General features: G+C 38.5%; 4 protein-coding genes across 10 annotated transcripts in view; 1 reads left to right on the top strand and 3 right to left on the bottom strand.

Annotated features, from left to right (window-relative positions):
• Nucleotides 1–747: 747 nt before the first annotated feature.
• On the bottom strand, nucleotides 748–2,680 carry exosc3 (exosome component 3). Its single transcript, XM_043256697.1, has 4 exons — nucleotides 2,411–2,680; nucleotides 2,011–2,160; nucleotides 1,748–1,899; nucleotides 748–1,231 (listed from the first exon to the last, which is right to left on the bottom strand). Exons 1-4 carry the CDS (start codon nucleotides 2,636–2,638, stop codon nucleotides 1,024–1,026), a joined length of 738 nt encoding a protein of 245 aa, XP_043112632.1. The 5' UTR covers nucleotides 2,639–2,680; the 3' UTR covers nucleotides 748–1,023.
• A 443-nt stretch (nucleotides 2,681–3,123) lies between these two features.
• Nucleotides 3,124–18,157, top strand: tcerg1a (transcription elongation regulator 1a (CA150)). Of its 5 annotated transcripts, none has more exons than XM_043257727.1 (21): nucleotides 3,124–3,203; nucleotides 3,622–3,823; nucleotides 3,943–4,107; nucleotides 4,665–4,935; nucleotides 6,188–6,430; nucleotides 6,973–7,035; nucleotides 7,630–7,827; nucleotides 8,170–8,279; nucleotides 8,362–8,450; nucleotides 8,604–8,764; nucleotides 10,294–10,372; nucleotides 10,915–11,050; nucleotides 12,946–13,035; nucleotides 13,161–13,279; nucleotides 14,078–14,228; nucleotides 15,698–15,862; nucleotides 16,054–16,236; nucleotides 16,354–16,533; nucleotides 16,621–16,704; nucleotides 16,821–16,921; nucleotides 17,093–18,157. In XM_043257727.1, exons 1-21 carry the CDS (start codon nucleotides 3,157–3,159, stop codon nucleotides 17,292–17,294), a joined length of 3,039 nt encoding a protein of 1,012 aa, XP_043113662.1. In that variant the 5' UTR covers nucleotides 3,124–3,156; the 3' UTR covers nucleotides 17,295–18,157. The 5 variants fall into 5 exon arrangements, with proteins under 5 accessions (XP_043113662.1, XP_043113661.1, XP_043113664.1 ...); XM_043257726.1 differs by having other exon boundaries at nucleotides 8,146–8,279; XM_043257729.1 differs by lacking the exon at nucleotides 6,973–7,035.
• Nucleotides 18,158–18,248: 91 nt separating this feature from the next.
• On the bottom strand, nucleotides 18,249–20,212 carry gpr151 (G protein-coupled receptor 151). Its single transcript, XM_043257730.1, has one exon. The coding sequence runs from the start codon at nucleotides 20,080–20,082 to the stop codon at nucleotides 18,799–18,801; it is 1,284 nt and encodes a 427-aa protein (XP_043113665.1). The 5' UTR covers nucleotides 20,083–20,212; the 3' UTR covers nucleotides 18,249–18,798.
• Nucleotides 20,213–21,357: 1,145 nt separating this feature from the next.
• The window catches only part of ppp2r2ba (protein phosphatase 2, regulatory subunit B, beta a), a 52,852-nt gene continuing 49,722 nt past the window's right edge, over nucleotides 21,358–24,487 (bottom strand). For all 3 annotated transcript variants that reach the window (XM_043257876.1, XM_043257877.1, XM_043257878.1), the window contains exons 7-9: nucleotides 23,689–23,858; nucleotides 23,156–23,247; nucleotides 21,358–23,007 (exon numbers count right to left, since the gene is read on the bottom strand). In XM_043257876.1, coding sequence (XP_043113811.1) covers nucleotides 22,728–23,007; nucleotides 23,156–23,247; nucleotides 23,689–23,858 — 542 coding nt within the window. In that variant the 3' untranslated portion in view covers nucleotides 21,358–22,727. The remainder of the gene's footprint in view (nucleotides 23,008–23,155; nucleotides 23,248–23,688; nucleotides 23,859–24,487) is intronic.

Here is a 24,487-nt window from a genome sequence, read left to right as displayed (position 1 = left end):
AATCGACACATAATTTCAACTGATGTCAATATGTCCATTTATTTATATATCTAAAATGCTTGGTGCTCTGTTCAGTCAATCACGTAATGGCAGTAATATATTGTTTTCACGTTCATAAGTAATGATAGCAACAAATCATCACATGAGAATGATTTCTGTGGAGTCACATGACACTGAAGGCTTGAGTAACAGCTGCTGAAAATGTAGCTGTCACCACTGAAACAAATGACATTTTATTAATATAGGAATATATTTAATATTTCACGTTACTGCTTTTAACTATATTTTTGATCAAATTGATGCATCCCTGATGACCACAAGATGCCTTTTTCAACAAAAATGTTTAATCCTGAACCCTAACTTTTGAGAGGTATTGCAAAAAGTTGCAGAGAACAGGTTATTTAAAATGCTTCGTATATATGTTATAGATCGTGGACTAATAAGCAACTTTACAACCATCTACACACATTTAGTACTGAATTAACAGTGACACGTAACAGTGATTAATGCTCCACCTGCTTTTAAAAATAGAAGGGAAAAGTATTTCTCAATAACTGGATATGACGCTGGTTAAATTACATACACTGCATTTTTCTTATCCAAACATCTTAAATCGTTTCCTGCAACTAGTATAGCAACAACTTTCAAAACCACAATCTGGTGAAAGACACTGGAGACAAGCGCCCCCTTCTGGACATGACCAACACAGCAAACACAAAGTAATTGATATAATAATCACAACAAAAATTAGTTTCACAAGGATTTTATTCATACAGATGTACTCATACAAAAGTGCATTTAAAAAAAAAAAAAAAAAACATACTCCTTTAAAGAGAAATGGCGACTGCTTTTCTTCGCTGCCACATTGTTTTCCAATCTGGAAATACAAAAGGAAGTGATGTCCTTTGTAGCTTCAGTTATTTCTCAACTTTTTCCAGAGGATTTGAAAATCTGAATTACGTATCATTTTGGCTTGTCCGACCACCAGGGGTATTGTGGGAAAATTGGTATCTGAAATGTCCTCTAGAAGGAGCCTTCTGCCACTCTCTTAAACAGCGTCTGTCTCTGTTGCGAGGTCATGTTCTCACATGTCTCCAGAAGATTGGTCACTATCAGCGTCTGCTGAACAGTCTTTGCTTTCACCCACACTCTGCCATTCATCCCAACAACCAGCTCAAAGGGGAAAATCTTCTCCAGGTCCTTTATTATTTCACTCTGAGGAGCCAGAAGTCTGATGGAAAAAAACAACAACATATTTTTTTACTTTAGCTTTGCAGGCAAGATACTACAGGCGAAGATATTTCATGCATCGGACAATTTTGAGATTTTTGCAAAACACACTGCACATCTGTAATTGGAATTACAACAGTTGTTTTCTCAAAACACTTTCACTTCAGTAGCGCTTAAAAAGAAAACTTTTTTTATTAAATTACTCTCCTACAAACAGGGTAAAAATATTTTTTGTTTCTGATTTGTTGAGGTTAATTTTTTTTTTTTTTTACAAAAACCCCTTTACTCTAACATGTGAATAAAAAGGAATTAAGAATTTTAAACTTAGCTTTATTAAGTGTTTAGATTTATGCAAATTAGCACATTTAAACAACACTTCAGAAACTTGTAGTACAAAAAAATAGCAATCGTGACCTGTAACTAGCATGGTATTCTAATACATTAGTTAAATTTTATTTTAAGTTAAACTAGGAATCATATCGCTTTCTAAGCTGTATTACTTGAACAAACCACAAACCTTCGCACAAGTCCCAGTGATACTTTAAAGAGCAGCCCATCAGCTCCAAACACCCCCATCCCATTGGCCCTGCCACAGCTGTCTATACAAACCAACTCGGGTTCCATATCTTTATTGGCAATTGTGAACTGACCGTACACCAGATCTCCAACCTGCAGAACAAAACCAGGCTCTATCATTCATAATGCAACATAAACAGTGCTCTTAAAGAAACAGCAACACAAAGCGGGGTCTGATAGCGTTCAAAATATACGAGAAAGTACCTGCACATTAGGTCTGTTCCTCTTGGTTGCTCCCTCAAAAGCCAGGTATGAAAGAGATGCCTGTTCACTTCCTCCCACGTCCACTTTAAAGATATCTCCAGACTTTGCTGTCACAATGCCGATCACGCTTTCACCTTTGGCTGGTACATACTTGAAGAAATAAGGATTAACGTAACTATTTAGCTTTACGGAGTGAACTTTATTTTTTAGACTTATTGTTAAACCGTATTTAGAAAAGTGATGCGATAAGATCAAACATAAGGTGATATAGGTCATTCATTAAGCATGCATTTAAAAATAAATAAATACAATTATAAAATGCAGTTTCCAACGGAACAAACATTAGCTAAAACAAGTGAACATAAACTATTAATGTACTGCTGTGAGAACAGCTCCTCACCCGTCTCTGCTGAGAGTCTATCCAGTACATATTAGGCTGTTTATGGCGCAAAATTCCACTTTTACAAACTTGAACTTCCTCTCCGTTTCTCCGGAGCCCCGGACCACATATTATCTTTTCGGGTTTGATACTACCATCTCCAGATTCGGGCAATCTGAACGAGAACACATCTCCCGGTAAAAGCACTTCACCGATTTTCTCTTTGAAACAAGCATGTATGGTGTCCATTCCTAAAAAGCAACGTGAGCGCCCTGCGTTTGTGTACTTCCGGAACCGAGAAAAGCTCTTATTTTCAAAATAAGGGCCTGGATATAAAATTAAAAAGTATGTTAATTTAAATCAGTTGGCAATTAAGTAATCCACACAACCATTAAAAAGTGTAAACAAATAAATAACGCTATATTATATAATAAATATATTACGATTTTTCAGATATTAAGAAAGTGTTAACCCAACAACCGGGATTTTACTAACACAAGCAAAAATGATAAGTTTTATATTTTAGGGAGTCCTATAACCTATTTGACACAAAATATATTGATTACAGCCCCCTTGTCAATGCCCTGATGAAATCAGTTTGGAAAAATATATTTAGGACCAATTCTGAAATATTGATAATTCGAAACTGTGTGAAATTAAAAGGTATTTTTCTACGTGTAAATAATTTGATAAAACCATACGACGGCTGCACACCAGACTTCACCGGAAATGCGTCGAGGGGACTTTTGTTGTATCTTATTCCCGTTATGGCGGAGCACACAGAGGCAGAAGGCATTGGCCTGGCCGCTAACAGGTGTGGATTTTGAATTATTTTTCTTACACCGCCTAACACAAGCGACCAACTGTAGTTAGCTTTAGTTTTTCTTTATCAGTACGCTTAATAACGTTTCGCATGTGGCCAACTTGAATCTATTTTAAGCCTCGTGTGGCCTGTCGGTTCGTGGACAATGAAAGCATCACAACAGCACACGGCTGAATGTTTTTACATCGTTATGTGCTGAGTTTTTAGCGCGCTTCAAGTTACACTTCAGGTTTTTAGACATAACTGCGACATATAAAGTCTAGTGTGAAATCTCAGGAAAGTTTATTGGGCGTTATGCTTCGGAGGATTGAGTTATGCTGTGTTGTTTTGCTATTTGGTGACTTTCTGCAGCAGTCGTTGTGTGCTGTACGGACGCTGTTGGTTAATAAGTTTGTTTTCGCTCCAAAAGCATGGCTCAGCAGCCAGCCCTCCGTTTTCCTGCCGCTGCCCCTCCACCCGCCAACCCCTCCACCCGCAGGCAGCCTTTACTGAGCACCCCCGTGCCTCCCTTTCCTATGATGAGGGGACCTCCACCTCCTGCCCGGCCGCCCTTCGGACGCATTCCCTTTGACCCCAGTGTGCCCCCTCCCATGGGTGCCCCACCTTTACAGGTATGAGTATTACATCAGATGCCATTTATTATGTGATTCCTCAACTTTGTTTTATTTGGCGATTAAAGAAGAGGTTAGGAATGTTTCATTGACGCCTGTGACTTCCTCTTCACTTTAAGAGACCCCCGTTTATGCCTCCTCCCGGAGGATCCATGCCGCCTCCACCTGGCATGATTTTCCCTCCAGGAATACCACCTACAGCCTCCCCTTCACCAGCCCCCCCTCCTCCTTCCCTGCCCTCTGCAGAAGAGATCTGGGTGGAGAACAAGAGTCCTGAGGGAAAGGTAAGTCTTCTGATTCTTTGTGGATTGAAAGCCTAGCTGGTTACTTACGGCAATGTGTTTTTTGTTTTTTGTTATGTTCATGTCACTTCACATGGAGCGTTCACATTGCATTGGGTTTTTTGGAATTCTTTGAATGCAGTGTGCAAAGGAACTACTTCAGTTGGAATTGAAAAAAACATTTGTAATATTATAAATGTTTTTACTGTCACTTACAAACTATTTAATGAATCTCTTCTAAACGAAAGTACTGTTTTCTTCAGAAAAACCTAACTTTAGTCACTAGTGTATATTATACAATTTCATACTATGAAATTATGTTTTCATAAATATACTGCACAGGCAGTTGAAAACGCATTGCATTCTTTTTTTTTGTATAAGACATAAAAACATAATCCATTGCATACTGTGTTTTTCTGAAGTTCACCTTGCGTTGTACACCGTGCATTGTTGCACTTCTTGCTTGATGCAATTAGATGACAACGTAAATATTTGCTTTCTTTACAGTGCAAACAGCTTGATCTCACGAGCTCATCTGTTTGCATTTCCTTATTATTTAGGTGTATTATTACAACGCACGTACAAGGGAGTCATCCTGGACGAAGCCTGAAGGAGTGAAGGTGATCCAGCAGGCTGATCTGGGTCCAATGATGCTGAGCCAGGCGGTGGCAGCGGTCAGCGGTCCTGGTCCTGGTCCATCTGTCAGCATCCCAGCTGCGGTCAACAGCACTACAACCACACACACCTCCCAGAGCCCCTCCACGGGCATGAGCTCCACATCTTCTCCCAGCATCACCGCAGCCTCACCTCTCCTCCCAACACCTGTGTCAGGTGAATGTCATTCCAATGAGACTTCTCAGCAACAGCTTCAGGTTTCCTCTGTTGACCTATAATTTATAAGCTTTTTGGGTTAGAAATAGCATTCTGGATGCTCGTTTCATTCCCCATAAGTGTGTTTGTTCATTTTGTCTCTGTGTTGTTTTGGGTCAGAAAAAATCTTTTCGTTCCCCATATTTGCATTTATTTGTTTTGTCTGGTTGTTACACTTCTTGCTTGGTATGATTAGATGATAATACAAATATTTGCTTTCCTTACAGTGCAAACAGCTTGATCTCATCTCCTCATCTGTTTGCGTTTCATTATTACTTAGGTGCCTTATTACAATGCATCACAGTGAGAGAACATAATTAAATAATCTTCTAGTATTGGAGCTATGGTTTGCCTACTTTTTTTTTTTTTTAAATGTCTGGTGGAGCACCCTGATTGATGTGGGCTCTTGGACTGTTTGGGTGTCAGAAGTTGACATCAGAAACATTCTGGAGATGTTTTTGTTCCCATTTATTTTATTTTTGATTTTTGTAAGTGTCAGAAATAGTTTTGGATCAGGAATTGACCTCAATGTTTGTTACCCATTTCTTTATTTATTTAGTCTGGGTGTAAGATGTGTATACTACTGTAAATACTAAGGGAAATACCTTTTATCTATTAAGCATATTTTTCTGGACTGTGCTGATTTTAACACATTGAGGAAATTTTATTATCCAGGTAACTCTTTTGAAGAGATTTTTAACAGAGTTAAGCCAAATACAGTTTGAGTAAAAAAAAAAAAAAAAACATGTTTTTTATAAAAACATGATATAATTCAGTTAGAATATTTCTTGCCATAAAAATAATGGCATTATACCTAAACAAAAAAACAAAACAAATGTTGTTTTCAGTCAGAAATACATTCTGGGATTATGTTTGTTCCTTGTTTTTTTTGTTTGTGTGTTGGTTGTTGTTTTACACTCATCTGGGGAAAAAAATATTTGTTCCCTATATTTTATCTATTTTGGGTGGGGTGTCAAAAGTCATATTAGAAAGACATTCTGCAGAAGTTTTTGTTCCCCCTTTTTTTTTGCTCTCCCAGAAGTGGGCTTAATTATTGTTAACCCTTTTTTTTTTTTTTTTTTTTTTCTCTGAGTGTTTATTTTGTCTGAATGTTTCAGATGTTGTTTTGGGTTGTTGTTTGCTATTTGTTTATTTTGTGTGGGTGCCAGAAGTTAATCACTGTTTATTCTATACCCAATTGTATGACCTGTAGCCCATGATGTCGTGGAGATGCCATCAGTTGTAACCACATCCCCAACCCCCAGTGCAATGGCAACCCCAATAGCAGCTGTCAATCCTCCAACGGTTACAGTGGCCATGACTACAGGACCGCCACCTCTCTCGGTGGCATTGCCCCATACTGTGCCACAGCCCGCTGCTCCAATGCCAGGCTTCCCTCCTGTTATGGTGCCACCCTTCAGAGTGCCCCTGCCTGGCATGCCCATTCCACTGCCCGGTATGTTTGACCTTTGAACTTGAGTCATCTGTACCGCCCGCGTTAAGAATTCTACTGCTCTAGTATGCGACTGCCTTTCTCTCCTCTGTTCCTTGTCTTTCTGTCTTTTTCACAATATCCAATGCATGTCTGTAGTTTGACTGGAACCTGTAGGCTTTAAAAGATGCCCTTGTTTTTCTTCACTGCTTAGTTACCAAACATCTGTAATGAAATGGTGTGACGGAGCATGATTCCAGAAAGCAAAGCAAGCTTTATTGTAATATATTAAGTGATAAATGCAGTGTTAACTGCTGCATTAATGTGGTGGTGTTGCAGAAATGACATTCAGTGTTCTATAGATGGCAGTAATCCGCCATTTTCACGTGCACTTGTTGTCAAGCAACATTATTGCCTTTTTTCAGTTATATATAGATCAGCTAGCACTGTAGGAGAATACTGTAGTGTAATTGATGTAGTTTTTAATTTCCTTACACCTGGAAGCAGTAGCTGACGTATGTTTGTGTCTTTTCCAACACTCTTTGCTTGCTTATACGCTCTTTCAGGTGTAGCAATGATGCAGATAGTCAGCTGTCCCTATGTAAAGACTATCTCTCCTACCAAAAACGGTAATTCCCTTCCCCGTTATGGCATGTTAGTAAATGTTGTGCACCTTTATGCTTTTTTTCAATGTAATCATTTCCAATTAGAGGCCCCTGTTTCTTACAAATGAGACATAGGCTGGCTCACTTCACTTTTTGTTATTTTGACTTAACATTTTGCTTAAAATAGATCTGTCTTTTTCCCCACTGAAAACTTGTAACAGTTGAGTTGTAGGCAGTAACCCAGATAATCAACTGCAATAGAAATTCAAATAACACACTGTTGTAATTTGTCGTAACTGTGTTCCTACCTTGTGTCCCTTTTTTCTACTGTTTTTAATGTGATATTGTGGTGCTATTGTCTTTGCATGCATTAGTCCCATGTTTAATTGAATGTTTAGGTTTTTATGATGTTTTGTGCTGTAGTTAAATCATCCAACAAAGATTTTACAATGTGTTTTTTTTTTCTGCTGGTAGAAATTCTGAATTTTTTTCATATTGCATTGTAATTCTCTGTGTGACTAATATAATTCCGTAAAATTATTATTCCATCATTATTTTTATGTGAGAGAAGAAGTACCTGTCTTGAACCGGTTTTGATTTTGTGTATGTTATATCAAGGTATGCTCCCTGGCATGGCACCACCTTTGGTACCCATGATGCCTCCTCAAATGGCAATGGCTGGGCCCTCAGGACTTCCTGGAGCTATGGGTACATCTGAATGGACTGAGTTTAAAACCCCAGAAGGAAAGTCCTACTACTACAATAAACACACACAGGAGACCACTTGGGACAAACCAGAAGAACTCAAAGAGACAGGTTAGAAACTTGGAGACAAGGGCAGTTACCCTTGGTGTGACTTGCAAAAAAAAAAAAAAAAAAAAAAAAAAATTATAAAAAGTTAATGAAATATTAATAATTGTTTATTGTGCTAATTGTGGTATTGAGCTAATTCTGTTAGTTTTTTTTAATGTTACAGTTTAAGATGGGTGCTGAAATGTTTCCTAAGACGATTATAACACCTTATTTATAGGCAGTATTATAATTAATTATTGTAATATGTTCATTGATTATAATACTGACTAGAAACCATTAATTTAGTTTTTCAGCTGTCTTCAATATTTCCTGATTTTACAGTACTTCTCCATGTCTCCATGATAGAAAAAGAGAGCGAGAGGATCAAGGATGCAGCCCTTGACATGATTGATGCTGAAATCATGGACATGGAAGATGGAAGCCCAAAAATTGATCCACCAAAAGAGAAGAGAGAGGTTGGTAGTTCATCTAGTTTTTCGAAATTGTTGTGCACAAACGACCGCTTCATAACCGACATCATATTTGTGTTATTCCTAGGAGCTAAAGGAGGAAGAGATGACCGAGGAGCAGAAGGCAGCGAAAAAGGCAAAGCCGGTTGCAACCACACCTATCCCTGGCACACCATGGTAGGCAACTGCTGTTTACACGGATTCATTTGATCTGCACAAATCAGATCAAATAATTGATTTATAAATAAAGTGTAAAAACTATTTGGAGGTTTTGAATGTTGCTTTTTGTATTGGATTTACCTGTTTGCAATGCTTGTATGTATGTGTCAGGTGTGTGGTGTGGACTGGTGATGAGCGAGTGTTCTTTTATAACCCAACCACTCGCCTGTCCATGTGGGAGCGGCCGGAGGAGCTGGTGGGACGGGTTGATGTTGATAAAGCCATTCAGGAACCTCCCCACAAAAGAGGCCATGACAACAGCAACAAATTGGGTAAAATTCATCTCCATAGAAATGCATCTGTTGCATTTAATACTTCTCGTATGTACTTTTCAACAAATATTTAGAAAGGATTGAATAATGCTGTATCCAAACCATGTGCAATGTAGTATTTTTTTTTTTTTCATTTGAATTTTAAACGTACTTCCAGTGTAAAAAAAAAAAAAAAAAAAAAAAAACTGTTATCTGATCCAAAATGTAGCAAAATTGTGAAATCTTTTAAAATAAATGCATTCTATTTAAATATATTTTTAATATATTTTCCTGTGATCAAAACTAGTCTGCTAGTTCATTTGCTTTGGTCCGGACCAAATACTATGTTTTTTTTTTTTTTTTTTTGGTGCAGTTCGCTTTCACACGCTTTTTTTGAATCAGAAATTGTCAACAAAACCACATCCAGGTCATCCATTAATTGAACCAAAATTCTAAAGCAGTTTGAAAACAGCCTAGTCATGGAGAGTTTTTTTTATAGTTATTTTACAAATTGTTTTGTTATAATCTACTACAACGAAGAGAGCATGCTCTCATAGCTACATGGCGTCCTGAGAGCGTCAGTGCACAGGAGTTGGACTTTTTGCTATTGGTCAGATCAAGGTTGGATTATATTAATATTGTACATTTGAACCGTACAAAACAAGACAGGTGTGAATATACCCTAAATTTTCAGCACTATTACTACAATCACATGATTGTGATGATTCATGACATTTTTCTATAATAATATGCTGATTTGCATTTCAAGAAACATTTTTTTTACTATTACTATCAATATATAAAACAATTGAGTTTTTTTTTCACAATTCTTTAAATAGAAACATCCAAAAGATCAGCATTTATCTCAAATTAAATGTTTTTGTAACATTATACCGCAACATTTTTGGGGCAGAGGAAATTATAGAAATTAATACTTTTACTTAGGATACTTTCAATTCATAAAGTAATGATAAAGACTTTTATAATGTCACAAATGATATCTGGATGAGATAAATGTTGTTCCTCTGAACTTTCTATTCATCAAAGAAAATAAAAATGTAAGGTTTTTCCTGTACTTTGGATCAAATAAACAAAGCCTTGGTGAGCAGAAGAGACTTTATAAAACATGAATCTTACTGTTCAAAAACTTTTGACTGGTAGAGTACTTGTAGTCATCCTGCCATGTGTATACCGTAAGTCTGTCCAACTTTTACAGCATCTGCATTATGTCTCCTAGTTGTTCTTTTTCTAAATCATAGCGTGTACATTTACGTTGATGCCAGTGGCGATCTCATTCAAGAGATAACTTGCAAATGAATATTTCTGATCACAAATGTAGCTACTTTAGGTGCAACCTGGAGCCCTGCAATAAGAACAAATCTGTAATGTTTTTATATTGTTCTAAATTTGTCGATTTTTATACTGTTCTAAAAGTGTGGAATGCATGTCAGCTGTGAGCATGAAGCATTCTCTATCCATGTCAGACCTTCAACAGATTGTTAATAACTGTCCAAACCGTCTGTTGTGTGTTTGTGTTTCCTGGGACACAGTGCTAGCTAAAGAGGAGCAGGAGTTTGCTGTAGCAGAAGACACACCTGATGATGAACCCAGCAAGGCAAAGAGACGAAAGTGAGAATTTTTCCTAAAGCTGTATTAAGAAAGTAAAAAGTTATTTTCAGAATTCTCAGAGCAAGTTAAAATAAAAATATACTATCTTCCAGCATGTGAACAGTTTACACAGTCAAATGCAAATTAAATGAAAGTATAAAATATATAAATTTTCTTACTTTTCACTCATTTTTGGATGCCAGAATAAATTCAATCTGAACAGTTAAAAATGACAGCAAATTATGATATTGTAGGCTGTCTTTATTCTATTGGAAAGAAAGTCAAAGACATTTTTTTGTTATCTTGTGCGTTTTTATAATTAAAGTTTGGAATTGATGTAAATAGATTTAAACTTCTGTTACTGACACGATCTGGTACTTTGTTAAAAAAGATTAAAAGTTCATCTACTAACATTGGGATCAGAAGGAAGGCAATACAAGAAGCCACAGCTTGGAGCATCTTTATTTTATATGAAGGACGTCAAAGACATTTGTATCTTGTGCGTTTTTATACTTGGATGTAAATAGGCTGGTTTAAGCTTAGCCTCGTGTCTTGTGCATTAGGATAGAGGAGAAGAAGGAGGCCGATACAGAAAAGGAGGCAGCTATGGAGGCAGAGCTGAAGGCAGCACGCGAGAGAGCCGTGGTACCTCAGGAAGCTCGGATGAGTCAGTTTAAAGACATGCTGCTTGAGCGAGGGGTAAGGCAATTGTTTAATAAGTAAATAGATTCATACACGCACAAACTACCTTGCAAAAGATATATATTTTTTAAATGAGCAGTTATTCAGCAAAGACGTGTTAAATTAATACAGAATATTTCTATTTTAAATCAATGCTTTGTTCATCTGAAGTATTGAAAAAAAATTATGGTTTTCTCAAATATTAAGCAACTGTTTTCAACATTAAAGGAGTCATAAACTGCCTTTTTTATTTTTATGTTTTTTCTGAGGTCCACTTGTTATTAAAATTATTATATCCAAAAACATCATAAGTATCATAAGTAAGCTATTTTTGATTTGATTTTGATTTTTTTACCGAACATTAGGATGAGGAGGAAAGTGACTTGTTTTTGGAGCATCTTTATTTTACATAGCCCTTCATTTGCTCTCTCATTATTTGCACTAAACAGGCAATGATGTACAAGCAGATGTTGATCATCTGTGGAGGTGGTGCTTTCATATTTTTACATCACAGAGTAGAACATTCTGCAAGCTGTCGTTTTGGCCGTCTGGCTTTAATATAAGCTGTTTTTAGACTAATGAGATGGTTTTGAGTTTGGAAACTTACAAGTTCTTTTATAGTACAATGACCTCATGTATATCAAGCGATCAAGGGAATTTAGATTTCTCAGTTCATGTCATGACTCCTTAATGATAATAAATGTTTTGATTTGGTGCCATATCAGATAAAGGATTTCTAAAAAGTCATGTGACACTAAAATCTTGAGAAATGACTGCTGAAATTTCATATTTGCCATCAAAGGAATAAAGTAAAATATTACAATTAGGAAAACTGTTTTCTGTTAGATTTTTTTCATTTGGTTTTTAAACACTTTTTTTAATCAATTCATTGCAAAAGAATAAAATAAATAATAATAAAAAGATCTTACTGACCCCAAACATTTGAGAGAAAGTGTATGTCTGTTTTTGTGTATTTTAATTAGTACTCTTTGAATTGTCTGACAGAGAAACTAATTTGCTTTGAATGATGATGTCAAGACAGCACTATATTTATTCCTCAGGTTTTCTAGTTAGTAGTTAATATACTTATGTAATGTGCTTATGTGCTAATTACAAAGTCAACACAAAATCAGACTGTTTATTTCATAACAAAATGGCAGAGAGATTTTGCTTGGCATGTTCCTGCAGTGCAGTTTATATATTTATTTTCTGGTCTGAAAGGTTAAACCCATCATTTGTTTAAGCTACGCTTCTCATTAAAATACTCACCTGACATTTTCAGGTGATCAAAGAGCCACTGATCAGTGGAGTCTCACATCTCCCCCCCTCTTGGCAACAGATTTGATGTTTCTACTATGAAATATGGATAAACGCATATGTCGCTTATGTGATGGAGATCCCTTCAAGTCTGTAGTAGAGCACTATCTGCCCTTTGCCATGCCGTCCAATGCCAAAGATGAAAGGCACATTTGCAGTCAAAGGGTCTCATCATCAAGGCAAGACCCCTTCCTCCGTCCTCCTCCTCATCCTCGGACCCCCACATGTCTGAGAGGTGCCGTACAGCAGCATACAGTCGAGCAGACGAGCTGCTGTTCATCCCCATCTAATTACACCTCTCTCGTTGCGCCAATTAGCATGGTGGGAAAAGAAAGAGTTGGAGACTGAGAGATAGAAGCTGAGGACCACCTGTTGGTGTGTGTCATTCATTAGGGATGGTGGGATGGAGGATGAAAAGCAGTGGGCTCACACACCCTGACTCCAGCGCCACAGGAGGGGGACACGCTCAGAGGGGCTCACCTACCAAACACTCTCTTCTCGTTATAATGGCCCTAATTAAGAGGAAGGGGGGTTGAAATGGCTCTGTGACTCTCTTTATCCATCTCTTAACATCTTTATTTATTTTTTTTAAACAGGTTTCTGCATTCTCTACATGGGAGAAGGAGCTTCATAAGATTGTATTTGATCCACGTTATCTGCTGCTTAATCCCAAAGAGAGAAAACAGGTACACACACACACACACACACACACACAGGGTATCATGTCTCTACCATGTCTAACAAGTTGATATCAGTCTCCAAATACAGTGTCAATGTGCCCACTCATCTCACGGCACTGTCCACTCTGCAGGTGTTTGATCAGTATGTGAAGACACGTGCTGAGGAGGAGAGGAAAGAGAAGAAGAATAAAATCATGCAGGTCAAAGATGACTTCAGGAAAATGATGGAGGAAGCTAAACTGGGTGTCAGGTAAACGCTTAAATCAGTAATGAATCAGTTCTGATTGTTAATGCTGGTGTTGACTGGCTTAAATACGTTTATCAGAAATAAATCAAGTAGGTTGAAACGTGCCTTGAAAAATGTGCAGATCTATGGCCATCTATCTCTGCATGCTGACAGTTTATAAAAAACAAAACAAAAAAAACCCACATATACTGCATGAACAACCTCTAAGTTTTTTTTTTATTTAATGTTTTTGTCTGCTGTAACAGACCACTAATTCAGTTAATTCAAAAACATTACACTGTTAACAGATATTAACATGTCTGAGTAATTAATGAAAATAACTGAAATATAGCAGAAAATATTTTTTTTTCCAAGTTGATATAGAAATCTTTAAATGTCTCTGATCCATTTAATACAATGATACAATTTAATTTATTTAAAAGAAATCTTGATGACCCTAAACTTTTCAACAGCAGTGTAATTAATTGTATTAAAATATTTCACTGATTGGCGCCACTAATTCAATGGTAACCTGATATGCTCAATTTTTAATGACATGCTTTATTTGTAGCACTTTATTCTACAGTACGTGTACCTCCCTGGTACATACTTTTTATTTCTGAAGTTCTTTTTAAAAGCTATGATATTTCAAAGCAACTTGGGCAAAGCAACATATCCTAAAGACCTTGTTGAGAAATTGGTGACTGTGCCAAGAAAAAAATCTGTAAGATGTATAGGTAGTGGATAGAAAAAAAAGACTTTGAGAGAATGTAAATATGCTAAATGCATAATCTAACGACAAGGAATTTGCTGTCTTCACAGAACAACATTCAGTGAGTTTGCTGCCAAACACGCCAAGGATTCACGCTTTAAGGCTGTTGAAAAGATGAAAGACAGAGAAGCCATTTTTAATGAATACATGACAGCCTTCAGAAAGAAGGAGAAAGAGAACTCAAAGAATCGCGGAGAAAAGGTGAGGAAAATAAGTTTATAAAGAGTTGTTACCTTATTTTACCCCAAGTAAAGATGTCAGTCCTATTAAACTTTCGGAAGTGGTGCTTGTTATTTAACTGACATTTAATACAATAGCAGCAACTGCTCAATGGGTGCACACAGAAGAACCAGGACCCCCTACCCAGACATTATTATACACTGGATATCTATTGGTGACTTCTTAAAATGCTTTACATTCATTGTCATGAAATACACTACCTCTTTACAGACGAATATACTTGTAGACTGAGACAGAGAGACTTGTGACTGTCTGTTAGTTGTTCATGAGCTGTAATCTGCCCTGGTGTTTGGTCCGCACACTTGCTGTCTTTGTGGCTAGGGTTAAGTGCAGAGCGTCTGGGCTGATTGGCTTTGGCAGCTAAAGGTCAGCAATCAAACATTAATGCCAGCGAAATGTCACCTTTGTGGGGGGGCCATAGGTTAGGAGGGAGTGTTCACCAGGTGGGGTTCGCCAGAGGATGCCCATCTAATTCAGTGATAATCAAAACATATTAACAATGTTCAGGCGTTTCAGCCACATTTTTAAACGCTTGCAGTGGCCATTGGCAGTAGTGACTCGTTAACGTGGATTTAGACGTACAGTATGTTACTGCAAATGTATAGTTCAGAAGTGAAGAAACATTGTCATAGAATCCAACAATATAAGTGACTAATTTAACTTGCCTTTGCTCAAATGTGCAGTAGTGGTGGGCAGTGAGTAATTGCACGTGAGATTTGAACCATCATCCAGCAGCCAAGATCTACATTGTTAACATGTAAACATGTCAGCTTCATATTATTTGGTGACTATGTTGAAACTTCATGGATTCCCTTTCTTGTGCTTTAAAACTATAAACCATTAAAGGGAGAGTTCATCCTGTCAGGTCTTAGCAAACATATAAAACCATCTTCGTAACATATATATACACACACACACAAAGGTCAAATTAATTTTTCAACATACATTAAAATTTGGTACAAAAATTGTGTGCAGTGCCCTTAACTTTATGAAGCAACGAGAATACTGTAAATTCTGGACTATAAAGCGCACCTGCATATAAGCCGCATCCGCTCTATTTAAAAAAAAAAATAAATAAATAAACAAGCCGCACCTTTGTATAAGCCGCATGGTTCAAAACCTATGAAAAAAGTAGCGGCTTATAGTCCAGAATTTACGGTACTTTTTGTACCCAAAGAAAATAAAAATAACTACTTTATTCAACAATTGGGGAGTATCCGCTGGCTGCAAACTACGTACCTTGTTCTGTATCAGCTGTATAACACGCTGTTTCCGTTCAAATCAAAGCATAAAAAACGTATGTGTTTTTTAGCTGACACAGAGTAGCGTCCACAGTTTGCACAGATTTCAGACTGTGCAAGGACTTAATGCCCCAACTCCCTATAGATTTATGTTTCTGTTGTTTTTTGTTTGTTTGTTTATTTTTAAAGGTCAAACAAGACTTTTTTGAGCTCCTGTCAGATTATCATGTTGATGGTCAGCAGCGATGGAGCAAAGTGAAGGAAAAGATGGAGACTGACCCTCGCTACAAGGCTGTGGAAACCTCTGCAGCTCGTGAAGAACTGTTTAAGAACTATGTGGAGCGTCTTGCCAAGGTTAATTTTACACTTTACACTATACATGGTGCCAAATCCAACAAATTGAGAAGTACCATTTTAGAAATGCATTAAAATATAAGGCTTTAGAAATAATTCATATTTTTACATAATTGACAATACAAAAATGTAAAGAAAACATGTATTGACAACTTAACCTTTTCTGTTAAATGATCTTAATGCTCCTGCAGAATCCAAATTCTGAGAAGGAGAAGGAGCTAGAGAAACAGGCCCGCATAGAGGCCAGTCTAAGGGAAAGAGAGCGCATGGTGCAGAGATTCCGTTCAGAGCAGACCAAAGAAATTGACCGTGAGAGAGAACAGCACAAGAGGGAGGAAGCCGTCCAGAACTTTAAAGCGCTCATGTCTGATATGGTAATACACGTTTTGGTATGACTTTATCATGCCAGATTGAACATCTCAGTCTTCAAGCTTAATCTTAACTCTAACGATGTAAAATTGTCATTAAAAATTGCTTTCTGCATGTGACAGGTAAAGTCATCTGATGCCAACTGGTCAGAAACACGTCGGACCCTGAGGAAGGATCACCGCTGGGAGTCATCCTCACTGCTGGAGAGGGATGAGAAAGAGAGGCTCTTTAATGAGCACATTGAGGCTCTCGCAAAGAAGAAAAAGGAACAGTTTCGCCAACTTCTGGACGAGACAACTTCTGTGCGTAGGGCCCTGACACCATTACTAGGGTCATATGTGTTACTCTGTTGGTTGTCAATTAATCTCAAATTCCTTCCTCTCCATCAGATCAATTTGATGACATCTTGGAAGGAAGTGAAGAAACTTATTAAAGAAGATCCAAGATGCATCAAGTTTTCCAGCAGTGACAGAGTAAGGCCCGTCTTTGCCCCTTGACAGATTTTTAAAAAAAACAAGAACGTGTTGTAGTCAAAAAGCTATATCTTTGTTCTAAGTCTTTGTTCCTGCTGTTCACATTTTCACCGTAGAAAAGGCAGAGGGAGTTTGGGGATTACATCAAAGACAAGTACATCACAGCCAAAGCAGATTTCCGAACTCTACTGAAAGAGACCAAGTTTATCACCTACAAGTGAGAAGCTTCAAATCTTTGATTTATAAAACTCTAGATCCTAATTGTACCCTATATAAAACAATTATATAGATATACAAAATAGCAACAGCAAAAGCAGTAACAGCTGTGCTATTAATATAGTTATAGTTCAATTTTAGACTCAATGCATGCCCTTTTTTGTGTCTCTAGATCACGCAAGTTGATGCAGGAGTCAGAACAGCACTTGTCGGACATAGAGAAGATCTTGCAAAAGGATAAAAGGTACCTGGTTCTGGACTGTATGTCAGAAGAGAGACACAAACTCCTCATGGCATATGTGGAGGAGCTGGACCGCAGAGGACCACCTCCGCCTCCCACTGCCTTTGAACCTGCTCGACGCTCCACTAAATGATAACCCACACCTCCAAGATATTTTTTCCACTCCTTGAGCCTACACTACCACCTTTCACATAATAGACTCGCAGAAATTGTAAATCACTCCAGCTCAAAGGTTTTTTGACAAACCTTTCAAAGACAATGGTACATACCCACTTGCCCACCACGCTCATGTGACTGAGAACATCATGGGTTAATGACCAATCAGTTTAGCTGAGCATAAGACACGGAATAAGTATTTGGACCAACTGGAAGGTTTTTGTTTTTTTTGATACGTTTTTAGGTCATCTCTGTAAGGAGCCAGGTTTTTCATGTTCTTGCACAAACTCTTTATCCGTCCATTCAAGGGTTAAAGCCACATTAGATGCTCATTGGTGATTGTAGAGAGTCTGTCATGTGTTTGGGTAATTGTCCTGAACATCATCTGGAGGTATGACCACCTGGTGCCTGCCGTCCTTTTTTTCCGCTCTAGCCTCTGCAATCTCAAATTGCGAACATAAATTCCGTTTCATGTATCCCATCTTTTTCTCCAAACTGTGATTTTGCTGAAATTGGGAGAACCTCCCAGTTTTGTGAACATTTTTGGTGACTTTCGTCACCCACAGGGATATTCAAGAAAGCCTCTCTGTGTATATGTACTTTTAACCGACTGTTGGGTTAACATGTAAGATGTTTCTAGATGATGAATATATATATGGATAATATGTATTCATTAGTTTGTTTACAATGTGTTAAGACTGACCGTATGAACACTGGCAGTTGGCCATGTCAACTGGTCTTACGGTTTAATTTAATTGTCCAGATGTTTCTTAAAAAAAAGATCTTGTTTCTTGCTTTATGTACAGTTGAAGTTGAATAAAAACAACTTTTTTTTTTTTATTTCTGTGACTGGATTTTACATTTTGCCCGGGTGTGCAGTATATGTAGAACAGCTCAAAGCAGACCACAAAAACAACAAAAACAACTTATGGTTGGTAGGTTATATATAAATTTATTTTACACTATTTAATCCCCTAGATACTTTATTTATAGCATATTCATTCTGTAGACATTTTCACTTCAATCTGTGTAAACACTCTCAATAAAACGGGGCAAATTGCAGATATCAATAAAAGTAAAATTTCAACATCTATTTTTAACAACACCATAGGCAGGAGAGAGCTATCCACAGCTTTTCGGCATTTTTATCGTCTTAGTGGACCTGTGCGCACAAGACATCACCACACACTGGTTTCTTTAGTGAAATTGCTACCCATTTTAATATAATACATTGTTTTGTTTTTGGTTTTTTTAACAACATAATACAATACAAATAATACAGTAATTTCAAAATACTCATAGATCATATCAAGCCAGTTTGATCACTTTTATCTTATTCCGAAGGTAAACACAAAAACAAATCCATAACTCTTATGATTAGTCACAATTGGGGAGCCAACTTCAGGTGAGGTCTGATCTTTTGTTTGTCGTTTCATCCTTTTTTGTTGACAAAATTTAAAAGAACAGAGATTCCAACTTTCTTACTGTTTTCCTTCCTTGGGATCCTGATGTTCCCAGGGCACAGGGTCATTTTCATGTGTCTGGGAGCCAGTCTCCCTCTCTTGCCAGAACTGCTCTACATCTTGCAGTACTATTCCATCCTTGTTGGTCGGGCTCTCTTGCTGTCCTTCACTCTGGTCTGGTTGCTTCTCAGGCTTTTGCTCTTCTGTTCTTCCAGGCCGTTGTGGAGGGAGGTGGGCTGACCTTTCGGGTCTTGGGGTGGGTGACTTTGGGGCAGTTGGGGTGTGTGGTCCTGGCTTGTGTTGTTTTGGCGGTTGTTTGCGGAGGGTGAGCCTTCGCCACAAGTCAATGTAACCTTCTCTGAACTCCTCGGAGAGGGCAAGAACTATGAGAGGGTTGACTAGAGAGATTGAGAACATGAGGAGCTGGGCGGAAAGAGTGAAGAGGACCGGAGGGAAGGCACCGTCGGTCTCTAGGGCGTGCCGCATCCAAACCCAGGACACCCATTGTGGGAGCCACATGGTGGCCATGGCCACCGTCAGGCTGAACAGCATCAGGGTGAGCTTGCGGGATCGGATTTGCGTCCGTAGGTTCTGGGTCTTGCTGGACCTGCGCTGGCATCGTCCATATGCTTTCCAAAAATAAAGCAGAGCGAAACTTAAAGGCGTGCAGTAGGCCAGGAGAGGGTATGCCTTGACGTACACGGACATGAAATCATGGGCATCGGCTGGCACTGCTTGAACACAAATCATTCCACTTGCTTCTCTTTGCAGGGTAGAAAAAAGCCATTGGGGAATGGGGACCACACACGCCAAGAGCCAAGTAAAGAGTAGGACTACCAGGATAGTCTTTGAACGGATGCTTACCTGCTTGGTGGGGTTACTGACATACCTGTAGCAAGCTTTGGCCATGATGGCCACGGTAAAGCTTTTTGCAGCCATACATGAGTGCAAGAACCAGTCACAGGTCTTGCAGACAAACAATCCCAGGGTCCAGCTGGCACGGGAATAAGCAGTGGCTTTGAAGGGAACAGCAAATGCCAGGACCAGACCATCAGCTAGCATGAGGTTGAGGATGAGTGCGTTGATCAACGACAGCTTACTTTTACGCGCGTTGGTGATCAGGACTCCAATAGCCGTTACATTCCCGGTGAAACCCAGGACGCAGATTACTCCCAGCACCACCGGAATCAAAACTCTCAGATCTCCGTGGTCCAGGTGCTGATATCCACTTCTCTCCAGGAATGAGCGTCTATCCACCGAACTGTTCCCGCCGCTGATATTCATAGCAGGTAATTTATCCATTTCCGATGTGATGGATTGGTGAAGGGAAATAAACTTGGCAATACGTGCAGAGAGGACTCGGTTCTCTCAAAACGGTGTTTATACGCGAGTAAACCCCGCGCGCGTGGAATTGATCAGTCCCCGCGCTCTTCTCCCGCCTTTGACTAGACGGCGCGAAAGCCGAGCGACTTTATAACGGACGTTTTGATTGACAGGTGCCGTCCCCAGCTGACTGACAGCGTTTAATTTCGCCTGCCGCGATGCTCCCGAGGCCAATTAAAATGATTTCGGGTATTAAGCACCGACTGCTACACACCGAGTTACACTTATTGCTTCTATTGTCACTGGAAATGATGGATTTTTTATTTCCTGCCGAAGACAAAGGCTTGATGATTGCGAATGGAAATACGGAGTAGGCATGTGAATTAATTTTTATTAGAGATTTTAGCACTGACGTTTTCATCTAGCTGTAATAATGTCGCTATGTTAGCCACATTTAATGTTATGGTAACACCTTTTATAATGTTTGCCATATTTAAATAGGAGATAGTTTTACTAGTCTACTTTTTTCCCTTATGGTAGGTTTGTTGTACATTTGAATTGAAGCGTAAACCTTTTTTAACATGAAAAATAAATAGGTTATATAGGTCCCATTAACGGGAAGTGTCGTCACACTATGAGCATTATACATTAGTCTATATGTATTTTAACTGTATTTAGACGTGAATTAGGCTATTTGTCTTTTTATCCAACACCTATAGCAAACATATAATTTTAAAGAATTTAGGAGAATTATAACAGGCTAATTTAAAACAAGAATTAGCTCAATTAGCTTTTGTATGGAGACTTACATGGCTAGCCGTAATCCCTTACAAATAAGTGTAATTTCATTTTTAATTATTTGTATGCAAGTTAACGAGTGTACGATGAATAATATAATAGCGTTAATTTTGTTATTAAAGAAAGTTATCACTATTCTTTCGCTATCTTGCGCTATACTCTTTAAACAATCCTTAAAATAGGGCACAATGTAGGCCTATTGTATTCTTTTAAATGTAACAGTTTAATAGAAATAGCAATTTTGAACATTTATGTGAACTGAAGTGGGTTGAAGTTGTAAGTCCCTAATATTCCGTCAAACATCTCCTTTGGAAAGAAACGATATGAGGACATTACAGCGTTTAAATTCTTTGAATTTAAGAGTAACACAAACAGTGTGTGTGTCTCTTTAACTGCCACACGAGGGCGACATCGTCTAGTTTAAGTTCAGCGAAAAAGAGCAAGACACAGATGCAATTTAATTTCAACTTCATTTTCGTTTCTTTTTATTTTCAACGAATTCCATTAAGCATAAAGACTGCATGGCAAATAATTGCATGTAGATACATTCTGAGCTATAAAACTTTGTTTCATTAAGAAGTTTACATCTGAAGTTTTTTTTTTTTTTCAGAAGAGAACATTACTGGTTCGTTTGTACATAATAAAATTCCCTGATATCATTTAACCTTCACGTCACGTATAGGCTACATCATGATACCGGTATTTCTGTCATCCTCAGGCCAAAGTGACACAACTGAACGATGACGTTTTAACAGTCTCAGACGAATGCAGCGGAAACAATGAAAAAAAAGATGGATGTCTGATTGTTGCAGTTTCATTTGATGGTACGGAACAGACATTTTCTTCATTGGCTCAATATAGATGACATGTTGCATGCAATAATACTTTTTCACCCAGCACGGCACTGAAGAAAAAAAAAAAAGGTCAGGGTATACTGTAAAGTTATGAGCATACTGAGATAAAGTGGGGAGTATAATGCAAAATTCAAGTACTTCAATTCTGTGTACTGAAAATCCGTGTCGCTGCAATTCTCTTCCCTTCTTACACAAAGCTATTTTTCACATTTCTTGTAAAAACATTCACACTTCACAAACCAAATACCACCCTTTCCGAAAAACCCACCCACCCTCCGCCCCGTCTGCCGCCCAAGTACCCACATACGAAAAGAAGGCACCACAGCTTATTAATGGATACATCAACGTAAGAGGACAACATGAAATGACAAAACATGACCAGTGGGATTGACTTTTACTTCAGAGCTCCTTTCAAGACGAATAATCAGGTCGCAAGGGACTGTGATTCCATCCACAGATTGTTTCAACATTACAATCAGCGCAGATCACATTCTAAGTCTATTACGAATCAGTCAGACATTTCGGAGGAAGTTGGAGGGCGTTGTGTTTCAAAGGGAATGGAAATCCATTTTGTTTTGTTTTTTAGTAAAGGCACCCCTTTGCTTCCGATGCCAGGATGTCAGTGAAGGCCTGTCTATTTGCCTTATTAAAAATTCTTCGTATCACTGCAGTGAAAATGCACATCTGTCCGGATTTAAAGAGTCAGGCATTTCCTTCCACTAGAGAAATGAATAAATACGATAAATAAACAAGTTCAAGGAAGAGGAAATGCAGATACTTAATAGAGGAAGAATGATTGTGCAGGGCAGGATGCTACTTGTTTGTGAATGTCTTTGCAGCATCCTTGCACATGGCCAGCATCGTAGGTAACTTCCTGTTTCTCATCACACAAGACACCTTGCTATCTCCCGCTGAGCTGCAGCGTCTTGTTCCTCTTTCTCTCTCTTTTTATGAGGAGGTGGTACAGTTGTGCTAGTTGACCTTATCTTGGAATATGTAAAGGTTATTGGTGGCTGCCACAGCGATGATGTTCTCAGAAGGATGCCAGGCAGTGTGGAGAATTTTCTTGCTAAAGTCCAGGCTGTCCACACTGATTTCATCTTTGCGACGCTTTCCGCCCACACACACCTTGCGCGGTTTCAGGATCGCCCGAGGCTTGCTGTTCTCCCGGGACGCCTCCAGAGTCACGTCACGCTTCGTGTTACGGTCGAACATTCGGAAGAAGTTGTTGTAAGAACCAGTCATAATCACACTGGAAACAGAACGAAGCGAAACATCAACAATATTCATTATTAAAGCATTATTTTGCTTTTGAATAACTGTGCATTTATTTATTTTTCGCAACTGGACCCGTATGTTTATTATAACAAATATGCAATACAGACGTGCAAAACACTGACCTGTCTGATCCATTCCAAACACATTCAAATTTGTCGAAGATGCAATCGTTCTCGTACAGCGAGCACAGCTTACTTCTTAGGTAATCATGTACCTGGTGAATTAAATGGTGATTGTTTATTTGAGTAAACACTGGTTTTGGCATCTCTAATAATTCCTCTCTTTTTAGACATTGTGATCCCTAAATACCCCATTGAATTACTTTATGAACAATTCCTGTGTTGTCGGATTTTCTAGCATATTGGTGGGATGAAGTAAAGTATGACTATTTGAGAAATCAGAGATATCTGTGTAAGATATCAACTATGATTGATGAGGTAGGTGATGTTTATGATTCAGGACAGGGGATGTTCTCAGTAGAGCTTTTTATTTAATGTGTAGTGCAATGTTTATGGCCTGATTCCTGAAATACAAAGATTATGAATTTATACATGTGCATGTGTGCTTTAAGTCCAAAAAAAACAAGTATCATTATCAAAAGCCCAATTAGTCTTTAATGCATTTTTAAACGCAATGAAATGACTCAATGTCGTACCTGATAGGTTTCCAGTGGTTTGCTCTCCATGTTGAGATCCCAGACCTTCACTGTCAGGTAGTCACGTGTCATCAGGTACCGCCCACTGTGGCTGAACTTTACGTCAGAAATAGAGGAGATGATTTCAGAGAAAAAGGAGCGATTGCTTGGGTCTTCTGGCTCCTCGAAAACTAGAAGAAAATAAGAAATGAAACGTTAAAATAAGCTTAACACATGTCCAGTCCTCATCGCATATCCCACGAAAAGTCACATTACAGAAGTAAAATGGATTGCGAGTGTATTTTCATGTTAGCTTTAAAAACAAGAAAGAAGCTTTAAAAAAAGTCTTCCTGAATCACTTTCACTGCTTGCTTCCCAAATCTGCCTGGCTCGCCAGGGAAATAATACACCTGTCAGAGCAGAGAAACAGATATTTATCATCTACTATCGATTATCCTCTCACTGTTTTGTTGACTCAGTTGCGGATTATCCTGTGATGTCTCTGCAGGCGTCCGAAAAAACATGGCAGGGGGAGGAAACAGATCAATGCTTGCAGGGAAATCTGGGCACTGGTGGACTGCAGGTGTTTGTCATGAGCATGCCATTGTGTCACATTGTGAGCCTGTCCACCTGCAGTCTTGCTGGGTGTCATTCAGATGGGGCTAATGAGTCCTCTGGGGAGAAATACTAGGGACTACGGTCCTCCGTCTGCACTCCGCTGCTGCTTGGAGCCCTGCTGGGCTTGGTTAGCCTCCCCCGCCTGACACCACAGATTGATTTTTAAGAATATTCTCTAGGATGCCTGGAAGATTTATTAGTG

This window comes from Puntigrus tetrazona, chromosome 14, assembly GCF_018831695.1.
Source record: "Puntigrus tetrazona isolate hp1 chromosome 14, ASM1883169v1, whole genome shotgun sequence".
NCBI classification, from domain to species: Eukaryota; Metazoa; Chordata; class Actinopteri; order Cypriniformes; family Cyprinidae; genus Puntigrus; species Puntigrus tetrazona.
The sequence above is the reverse complement of the archived record's forward strand: the minus strand, read 5'-3'. Positions and strand labels throughout refer to the sequence as shown.

Coding starts and splice junctions, on each gene's coding strand:
- exosc3 (XM_043256697.1), bottom strand. CDS start 2,638: ATGGACACCATACATGCTTGTTTCAAAGAGAAAATCGGTGAAGTGCTT. Junction 2,161..2,410: donor TAGACTCTCAGCAGAGACGG/GTGAGGAGCTGT, acceptor TATTTCTTCAAG/TATGTACCAGCCAAAGGTGA. Junction 1,232..1,747: donor TCACTGGGACTTGTGCGAAG/GTTTGTGGTTTG, acceptor TTTTTCCATCAG/ACTTCTGGCTCCTCAGAGTG.
- tcerg1a (XM_043257725.1), top strand. CDS start 3,157: ATGGCGGAGCACACAGAGGCAGAAGGCATTGGCCTGGCCGCTAACAG. Junction 4,936..6,187: donor CCTCCCAACACCTGTGTCAG/GTGAATGTCATT, acceptor TATGACCTGTAG/CCCATGATGTCGTGGAGATG. Junction 16,237..16,353: donor AAGCGCTCATGTCTGATATG/GTAATACACGTT, acceptor TGCATGTGACAG/GTAAAGTCATCTGATGCCAA.
- gpr151 (XM_043257730.1), bottom strand. CDS start 20,082: ATGGATAAATTACCTGCTATGAATATCAGCGGCGGGAACAGTTCGGTG.